At 42.2% G+C, this 10,700-nt stretch overlaps 1 protein-coding gene across 1 annotated transcript; it reads left to right on the top strand.

Annotated features, from left to right (window-relative positions):
• Positions 1-6,320: 6,320 nt before the first annotated feature.
• LOC116013153 lies at positions 6,321-9,041 on the top strand. Its single transcript, XM_031252805.1, has one exon. It carries the CDS (start codon positions 6,321-6,323, stop codon positions 9,039-9,041), a length of 2,721 nt encoding a protein of 906 aa, XP_031108665.1.
• The last annotated feature ends 1,659 nt before the right edge of the window (positions 9,042-10,700 follow it).

Below are 10,700 nucleotides of genomic sequence, written 5' to 3' on the forward strand. Positions count from 1 at the left end.
GCCTTTTTATTTTTTTAAATAAATATTTTCTTTTGCTTTTAATAATATTTTTAATTAGTATAAAAATATCAATTTTGCCTTTTGTATTGGGAAACACTATATACTATTTTGATGGTATCAGTATTGTCAGCAATTGTATGCACAACTTTTAGTTTTAGTTTAATCGAGCATGCACATTTTTTCTATTAGGTTCAATTTTTATTTTTTTTTTAAAAAATTGAACATATTATTTGTTAGACTTTTGGCGAACTAGAACAAGCTTGGACACAAAACTTTTAGAATGAATATGTTGTGAAAAATGATTCAGGATTTGAAAGGCTACATTTTTCTTATGGAATTATTTGAAAATATTTGCTATGATGTTTTGGATAAAATTTTCTTGTATGAAATATGAGCAAACTAAATTTTATATTTATAGTGTAGTAGCCGAATATGTATGTAGAATAATAAATAAATAAATAAATATATTTTCTTTGTCAGTATTACTAACTCTTAAAGCATCTCCACTAAGGCTTGAACTCACTCCCATCCATGTTGGAATGTAAATCGGGTGCTACTAGACCACAAGGTCTTTGGCAAAAGAAATAAATATATATTTATTTGTTAAGTTGAAACGGTGGTGTGTGTGTATATATATATGTTTTAAAAAAATTGCTAATTGCTAAGTATTACCGTATATTTTTATAAAAAAAAATTTTTGTTTAAATTTGTTATTTGTATACAATTTTTGTTGAGTTAAATTGATTTATAAACTTTATATGTATTATTGTATATGTATTTGTGATATTTGAAATGAGATTATTTTTACCATTGATTGATATTTGTGGCATATTTGGATGTATGTATATATTATTAGTACTTGTTGTAATTTGGAGGTGCATATGTACATAGTATATATGTTCTTTTTGAAAACAAAGTAACCAAATTGATTAATGCAAGAGAGCAGAAATAGAGTAAGGAAGGACAGAGTACCAGTACAAAGTATTAATCTGCGAGAAGGCCGTAGTTGCAAGAGTATGAGCTATGAGATTAGCCGACCTAGGAACCAGACATACATCACACTTAGTGAACTGGGCGATAGATGTCTTCCAAGCCTCCAGGGCGTAACCTGCATGCGAGTAAACATCGAGAGGAGAAGAAAGATAAGCTCGGAGTTGTGAGCAATCCATGAACATAGCAACAGACAGCAACCCCCTGCTCGTAAGCCACGTCAGAGCCTCCCTGCACGCCTCCGCCTCGGCCATTAATGGTGAGAAACAATCTAGCTGTAGACACAGAAAATTTGAACTCAAAAATGGACCGATTAAATTATTATTGGGCCTAATGTTGAGATTGATTATTGGATCAATTTAATTAATTGGGTCATGATGATTAAATTGATTTAATTAGCCCAATTAAAATTGATGTTGGGTCATTGAATTAATTGATTAATGGGCCAAGCCCGATTCATATTTGAATTTAATAATAATTATAATTATAATTTAAATATAATTTTATTATATTTGAATTTAATAATTATAATTAATTTGAATTTGAATTAGATGATAGAGTTTTGAACCTGGACTTGATTATGGCAATGTTCATTCCCTTTATTAATTAATTAATTATTTAATTAATTAATTAGGGAGTTTGTTGAGGGAAGTTGGTTGCACACTCCACTATAAATAGAGCCCCTCATTTCACATTTAAAAGACACCCTTGAAGATTGAAGACTTGAGAGCTTTTGAAGGCATTGAAGGCATTCTGAAGCAGTTGAAGACTTGAAGTATTTTGACGGTTCTTGTTGAAGATTACGCCCTTGAATCCCGGAAGGCTACGCCATTTGAATCCCGGAAGCTACGCCGTTTGAATCCCGGAAGCTACGCCAATTGAATCCCGGAGGCTACGCCACTTGAAACCCGGAGGCACTTCAGTAGAACACGTCAGTGAAGAATCAGAGGACTATACAGAGATTTTGTACCCGCACCTTCAATTACACACACACTGTAACCCGATATTGTGAATATATACAATTTCGAATTTTTTGTGTTTACAGATTTTGGCACGCCCAGTGGGACAACTCTGCCTCTCATCTCTTCACTTCCAAGCTATACAAAGAATCCAAATGGCATCAAGAAAGACTTACGCTCAAGCTACCGGCTCTAAGGCATCTTCTGTGGCCGGCTCCGACAGGCGCGAGGTGCAAGGTGCACTGACTCGGAGTCGAGTGAGGGACCTAGGGGTGGAGTTGACCGAGACCCGAAACATTGCTCGCAACGTCGTCCGAAGGCTTGGAGGCGTCTCCATCGGCTCAAAGAAAGCTACATATGATAGGGGTTCATCCTCAACAACAGAGACCGTTGGTGGCAAGAGTCCTATTCCCTCAAATGAAGCTACTCGAAGCGAAAGTCCTCCCCCTACTCCCTCAAGTACAACTACCAGTAGCAAGGGCCCTGTGAGTCCTACTCCATCAGGCGAGCGCCTTAGCAGCGGAAGCTCATCTCCCATATCTCATCCATCGCCGATGTGGAAACCAGCCTCGGAGTGGACCCACGTCTACACAGTCATGCCCGCTATGGCAACAAACGCAACTTCAGTGGAGGAACAACTAGCAAACATCACCAAAGCTCTGGAGGGAATAAGCGGGCTTCTTCACAGTCAAGAAAGGAGGCTTAATGATCTGAGTGAAAAGGTTGAAAGCGGAAGGAACGGCGAAACAAGTCGAGCTTCCGAGAAACGACCTCAAACCCAAGAAGAGGCTATTGACGTCGAGTCGCCACGTCATCAAAGCAGGCACATGGAAGAGACTACCTCTCGCCCGCATCCCGCTGAAAGGAGTGTTCAAGTTTCTGGGGGCATGATACACGTCGACCAGCTGAATGACTATATCATGGGAGCAATCAAAGGGAGACTCGAGGGAGGACAACCTTCATACACTTACTCTAAGCCTTACACCCAAAGGATTGAAGAAATGAAGATGCCGCTGGGCTACCAACCTCCCAAGTTTCAACAGTTCGATGGAAAAGGCAACCCGAGACAGCACATCGCCCACTTTGTGGAAACTTGCAACGATGCTGGAACATATGGAGATTTCCTCGTCAAGCAGTTTGTTCGCTCTTTGAAGGGCACCGCCTTTGACTGGTACACTGACTTGGAGCATGGCTGCATCGACAGCTGGAGTGACATGGAGCGTGAGTTCTTAACTCGTTTCTATAGCACAAGAAGAACTGTTAGCTTCTTGGAGCTCACCACCGCTCGCCAATGGAAGGATGAACGCGCAGGCACTTACATTGAGAGGTGGAGGGAATTGTGCCTCAACTGCAAGGAAAAGGTATCACAAAGTTCAGCAATTGAGATGTGTATCCAAGGCATGCACTTCGAGCTATCATACATCCTGCAAGGTATCAAGCCCAGGACATTTGAGGAATTATCCAGCCGTGCTCACGACATGGAGTTGAGCATTGAGAACAACGGAGGGCTTAATATGTCGAGTATGCCTAGCTCCTCTAAAGCACCTGCAAGGCAAGAAGTCAAGAAAGGGGCCAAACCCTTCCCAAAGCAAGAAAAGAAGGAAGTTATGAACGTGAAAACATCACCAGTGCGGGTTTTCACCAAAGTGACTGAGAAGCCTAGGCCTAGGTCATTCTTTGGGCCATCAAGGGGAACTAGAATTATTGAAGAGATGCAGCAGAAACAGTATCCGTTCTTGGACTCTGACGTTTCGCCCATGTTTGATGAGTTATTAAAACTCAAGTTGATTGAATTGCCCGAGATGAAGCGCCCCGAAGAAGCTGCCAGGGTGGATGACCCCAAATATTGTAAGTATCATCGCCTCCTTGGACACCCGATCGAAAAATGCTTTGTTTTTAAAGATAAAGTAATGGCGCTGGCTCGCGATGGAAAGATTGAACTTACTGATGCGACTGCAAGCTCTAACCAAATCTCATGTGGGATGTTCGCACCATTACTCGAGGAGGATGGTGAGAATGATGGGGGCAAGCAATGCAAACGCCCGCTTCCCTTCATTGTGAAATATACTAGGGGGCAACACTCAAAGCCGCCGCAGGTTGATTCGGTTTACGAGAGGGATTGGGTACTCGTTACCCGCAGAAAGCAAAGGAATGATGTTGGGCCTGTTAGGCCATTGAAGAGAATGGCGAAGCGATGGATTAAGAAAAGACCAGCCAGAGACCTCGTTTCTGACGTGAAGAAGAAGGGGCATCCCAACAAGCCGCGAACACCGGTTACCCTGGCTCAATACATGCCAAAGGTGCTTCATCAACATGAGACAGATATTCTTGGGGCTGGCTTGAATACTAAGGAAAAATATGTTGAAGTTGAAGAATGTTCATTCCCTGTGGTCGAAGGAAGCGACGAGATTCAGGTCCACAAGGCTACGTCTTTCGCCACCGAGATAACTTTCAAAGATGAAGATCTATTACTGGGTGGAACCCCTCACAATCGCCCATTGTTCGTTGAAGGTTATGCTCGCGAACAAAAGATTAAAAGAATTTTGATTGATCAAGGATCGTCCGTGAATATTCTATCACTCCGAGCTGTGAAAGAACTTGGTATTTCAACTGATGAACTCTCGCAAAGTCGCTTGATGATTCAAGGATTTAATCAAGGCGGGAAAAGAGCCCTGGGTATTATTAGACTCGATCTTAGGATCGGATCTTTGAGTTCAAGTACTTTGTGTTATGTGATAGATGCAAGAACATCCTACAATCTGTTGTTGGGTCGACCTTGGATACATGAAAATGGAGTAGTTCCTTCATCATGGCACCAATGCTTAATGTTTGAGAAAGGCGGTGTGATAGAGAAGGTCGTCGCCGATGAAATCCCATTCACCGACGCAGAGTCGTACTTTGCAGATGCGAAATTTTACTTAAAGAAACAAGTCGTTGAAGACGACGTTGATAAGAGTAGTAATGATACACCCCCCGATCCGAAATGGAAGGGCAAGCAATTCGTAGACCAAAGTCATTGTGACCAGGAACTTGTTTTCCCATTGACAAGAATTGAACCATTAAAAGCTACACCGGTCAACTCGTTGGAAGATCAAGTGCGGGTGGGAACAAGTCAGACATTGCCCGAGAAACGCACAGATGGTTTTGACCCCAATGCCTATAAACTCCTGTTTAAAGCAGGCTTCGACCCCAAGGAACCGCAGAAATTGGGTAGGCTCATTCCAGAGGCCGGTGGTAGAGGCAAGTCAAACCAGCAGGACCCACATGCACGCAAAGGATTAGGCTATGTCCCTCCCAAACCTGTGCGAATTTTTATAAACAGAGCTACAAGCAATTGTATATCTACAGATGAAGGTGAGTGTGATCCACAATTCACTCCTACCAATGGCAAAAGGAAGTCAGTCTTCAAGAGAATGGGGAAGATAGAGTCTCAGCGCTCAGTCTTTGATAGATTATGGTCAAACCCTCAAGCCCCTAAAAGAAAGTCAATCCATGATCGACTTGGAGTTGTCCAAGATGTGAAAAACAACGCAAGTCATCCTGTTGAAGCGGGACCTTCTAAAAGGCTTCGAAGCACGATTCCTTCTCGTATGAGACGAGAAACAGATATTCATGTTTCATGCGGAGAAATGCTTAAAGTCCAACCTAGGACCATTGTACACACTCGTGTACAGAAAGGGGAGAATGAGGAAAGCATTGGCTCAAGTGATGATGTAGCACCACCTCAAGGCGAGGAGGCGTCGTCTTTCCACATCACTCTATGTGATGAGATCCCGATTGAGGGAGAGGACGCAGAAGAGGCACCCCACGAGCTAGAGGAAGGGGTACGAGCTGCAATAGACGAGTTAAAGGAGGTTGATCTAGGAACTCCTGAGAATCCTCGGCCTATCTTCATTAGTACACTTCTTTCTAATGAAGATGAAGAAATATATGTCGAATTACTAAAAGAGTACATTGATGTCTTCGCATGGATGTACAAGGAAATGCCAGGGTTAGACCCAAAGGTGGCAGTACACCGCCTGGCAGTGAAAAAGGCATGCCGTCCAGTCAAGCAAGCTCAACGGCGCTTTCGACCTGAACTTATTCCCTCAATTGAAGGAGAAGTCAACAAACTCATAGAGGCCGGATTTATTCGCGAAGTGAAATATCCAACTTGGATATCCAGCATTGTGCCCGTGCGCAAGAAGAACGGCCAAATTCGCGTATGTGTAGACTTTCGGGACCTTAATGTTGCATGCCCAAAAGATGACTTTCCACTTCCCATAACAGAATTGATGATAGATGCTGTAACTGGGCATGAGATCATGTCATTCATGGATGGCTCCTCTGGTTACAATCCGAACGCCTAAAGGCATCTATTGCTACAAAGTGATGCCCTTTGGTTTGAAAAATGCAGGTGCTACATACCAAAGGGCTATGCAGAGAATATTTGATGACATGCTTCACAAAATGGTGGAATGCTACGTCGATGACTTGGTTGTGAAGTCAAAACTTCGCACAGATCACTTGGGACATTTAAGAAAAGTCTTCGACCGCTTGCGAAAGTTTCAACTTAAGATGAATCCCTTGAAATGTGCTTTTGGGGTTGCTGCTGGGAAGTTTCTTGGGTTCACTGTTCGACATAGGGGCATCGAGATCGAACAAGCTAAGATCGATGCTATAATGAAGATGCCCGAACCACGAAACCTTCATGAGCTTAAGAGCTTACAAGGGAAGTTAGCATACATTCGAAGGTTTATATCAAACCTGGCAGGAAGATGTCAACCCTTCAGTCGGCTAATGAAGAAGGGTACCCCGTTCGTATGGGACGAGGCGTGCAAGAATGCGTTTGAAAGTATCAAGTCATACTTGATGAAGCCGCCCGTGTTGACTGCTCCTATTCACGGTCGCCCACTGATCCTTTATATCTCTGCCCAAGAAAGCTCTGTGGGTGCCCTGCTTGCTCAAGAAAATGACAACGGGAAAGAGAATGCCCTCTACTATCTCAGTAGAATGATGACCCCAAATGAGTTAAAATACTCTCCAATTGAGAAGCTATGTTTGGCACTCGTGTTCGCCATTAAAAAGCTTAAACACTACTTTGAAGCTCACATCATTCAACTTGTGTCGAAAGCGAACCCGATAAAGTTTGTTATGGCAAAGGTCGTTCTCTCTGACCGCCTGGCAAGGTGGTATTTATTGTTTCAGCAGTTTGAAATCGTCTATGTGCCACAAAAGTCTGTCAAGGGGCAAGCTTTAGCTGATTTCTTAGCAGATCACCCAATACCAGCTGAATGGGAATTATCTGATGACCTACCTGATGAGGATGTGCTTATCATCGAAGTCCTACCCCCATGGAAGATGTATTTTGATGGAGCTGCGCATAGAGGAGGGGCAGGAGCTGGAGTTGTGTTCATCACCCCGGAAGGTGAAGTGTTGCCATATTCATTCACCTTGACAGAGCCATGTTCAAACAATGTTGCTGAGTATCAAGCATTGATACTGGGACTAGAGATAGCAGTTGACATGAAACAGCTAAGAATTAACATCTATGGAGATTCAAAGTTGGTCGTCAACCAAGTGATGGATCTATACGAAGTGAGGAAAACAGAGTTAGTCCCATATAACAACTACGCAAAGATACTCATACAATGGTTGGGGGACGTCACGATTGAACATGTACCAAGGAAAGAGAACAAGCAAGCTGACGCCTTAGCCGCATTGGCTTCAACTATTGCTCATCCTAAAGCTCGAGTACAAGTATGTCAAAAGTGGGTAGTTCCACCTATCTTCAACGAAGATGGCTCAGTCGATGAAACTGTTGAACTCCCTACTGCTTCCGTTTACGACATTGGCCAAGATGACTGGAGGCAGCCGTTGATTGACTACTTCACTGATGGGAAGTTACCAGAAGATCCTCGCAAAAGGGTGGATATAAAGCGCCGAGCTCCTCGCTTCATATACTATAATGAGACGTTGTATCGTCGTTCATTTGATGGAGTCTGGCTCCGATGTCTAGGAGAAGAAGAGGCATTACAAGCCATGCAAGAAGCTCATTCTGGGGTGTGTGGTGCACATCAGTCTGGCCCTAAGTTGCATTTCCACATTAAACGAATGGGTTATTATTGGCCTACAATGGTAAAGGATTGCATAGATTACGCTCGAAGGTGCCAAGCTTGTCAAGTTCATGCAAACTTTATCCATCAGCCACCAGAGCCTTTACACCCAACAGTCGCATCATGGCCGTTTGATGCTTGGGGACTTGATGTGGTTGGCCCAATTACGCCCAAGTCATCTGCAGGGCATACATACATATTGGCCGCCACCGACTACTTTTCAAAGTGGGCAGAAGCCGTGGCATTAAAAGAAGTAAAGAAGGAAAATGTGGCAGACTTCCTCCGTGTTCATATCATCTATCTGTTCGGCATCCCACGATATATCTTGACTGATAATGGGAAACCCTTTGACAATAAATTGATGGACAAGATCTGCAAGCTGTTCGACTTTCAGCAGCGGAACTCATCAGCATATTACGCAGCTGCGAATGGACTTGCGGAAGCTTTTAACAAGACCCTATGCAATCTATTGAAAAAAGTGGTCTCAAAATCGAAACGTGATTGGCATGACAGAATGGAAGAAGCATTATGGGCATATAGAACCACATACCGCACACCTACTCAGAGCACTCCGTATTCTCTGGTGTATGGTGTGGAAGCAGTCTTGCCTCTAGAGCGCCAAATACCTTCTTTAAGGTTGGCCATACAAGAGGATCTCACTGATGAGGAAAATGCCAAGTTACGCTTGGTTGAGCTAGAAACCTTGGATGAAAAACGGCTGCAAGCTCAACAGAGCTTGGAATGCTATCAAGCTCGTATGTCAAGAGCCTTTAACAGAAGGGTGAGGACCCGTTCCTTTCAAATTGGTGACAAAGTACTAGCTGTTCGAAGACCAATCATTGTGACACGAAAAACCGGCCACAAGTTCACTCCAAAATGGGATGGCCCCTATGTGGTTCAAGAAGTATACACCGGTGGGGCTTACAAGTTGGTTAGTGAAGATGGTTTGAAGGTTGGTCCAATCAATGGAAGATTCCTAAAGCTCTACTACCCTTAAACTTAGGGTATCAACACAAGTCATAAACGCTCCTGGCCCGCATGAGTTAAAACTGCGAACGGTTTAAAAAAAAAAAATCATTTGAACTACGTTTGACTTGATCTCCTTCGCAGGAGTACGTAGGCAGCTTAGAAACACTTTCTCTTCTAAGTTCAGTCATAATTAAAATAAATCCTTTTATGTCAAGACCGTTTGAAACAACTTAGATTCATTGAAGTTTAGTCATTTCATTGTATGTTGTGATTTAAAGTAGATTCTCTCGTTAGTTGATTTCGAAGTGACTCATTTGGGGTTTATTCAAGCTTGTGAAAAGAAAAGAAAGTATATTGAACTTAACTCATGTCGAAATCTCGTTTCAAAAGAAAAGAACTCATACAAAGTCGAAATGAAAAAAAGTATAAACTAAAAGAGTACGATATCTAAACATCAAAGATCTACACTATTCGAAAATTCATCAAATGTGCTTTGTCTGCTTCTAGATCTTTCTCCGCTAAGGAAAGCTTATCTTCATCTTCACTTGTCAACATGGGAGTCTCCTGAATGCGTTTCACTATTTCTTCGGCAGAAGTCACAACCTCTTGTGATGTGTCACGCAGTCCTTGAGCCTCAGTCACAAGTTCTTGGAGCTTTGGCCTTTCGTCGTGGATCCTGGTCAACTCCTCCCTTGAATCCTTTATGGTTCTCTCAGCCTCCGTTATGGTTTTCTCTGCTTCCTTGATAGCTTCTTCTAGGAGGGTCACTCGTCCGTCAGAATCCTCAAGGATCTTTTGCTTCTCCGATAAAAGGATTTGAGTTTCAGAGAGCTTTTGTTGAGCATCCTTAAGAGCACTTCGCGCCGAACATAACTCCGCAACTTGAGTTTCAACTAGCATCGCTTCTGAGTGCTGGGACCGTATCTTATCATAATACTCAGCCTTCTTAAAGAAAACATCCACCCTGTTCTCTAATGATGACAGGTCTACCGCGTTATGTTTCATAAGTTGGATTTGTCTCTCAACACTTCCTTTGAAAGAAGAAACACTTTCAGCTGGAGTTTCCTTTAGGTTCTTGCAGATATCATTCCAAACGCATGCGATCATGGCCATATACTTTGACATGAAGGAATCTGCAATAGGAAGAATAGAGACATGAGACGGTTCCGGTCGTGCTCCTTTCTGAGGTGGGTTTGAGGGCAACGGTGATTGCTGAGATGCTGCCACTTGATTANTTATTATTATTATTATTATTATTATTATTATTATCATGATCTAAGATATAATATAATAATAATAATTAACTTTGTTGTTAGAGTTATGAAAATTAAGAGAGCAAAACACAAAAGATTAAAAGAAAAGAAAAAACGTGAAAACAAGATGAAAAAAAAAAATATACAAAAGAAATTAAAAAAAACGCAACAGAAAGAAAAAAAAAGAAAACAAAAAGGTTGAAAAGAAAAAGAAAAGAAAAAAAGACACAAAAATGAAAATGGATGAAAAAAACGAAGCATAAAAGCATAATACACAAATGTATATATGATACTAGATATGCATGTATCTTTGGTCAGTGGTTTAGACGTGTGTACGTGGCTATCTATGTCAAGTCTCCATCAAACTTAAAGTATGTCCCAATTTGCAAGAGAAAGGGGTGCATGCGGAGGACAGGAGGCCACGTATCCAAATT

Source organism: Ipomoea triloba, chromosome 3 (assembly GCF_003576645.1).
Source record: "Ipomoea triloba cultivar NCNSP0323 chromosome 3, ASM357664v1".
Classification (NCBI taxonomy): domain Eukaryota; kingdom Viridiplantae; phylum Streptophyta; class Magnoliopsida; order Solanales; family Convolvulaceae; genus Ipomoea; species Ipomoea triloba.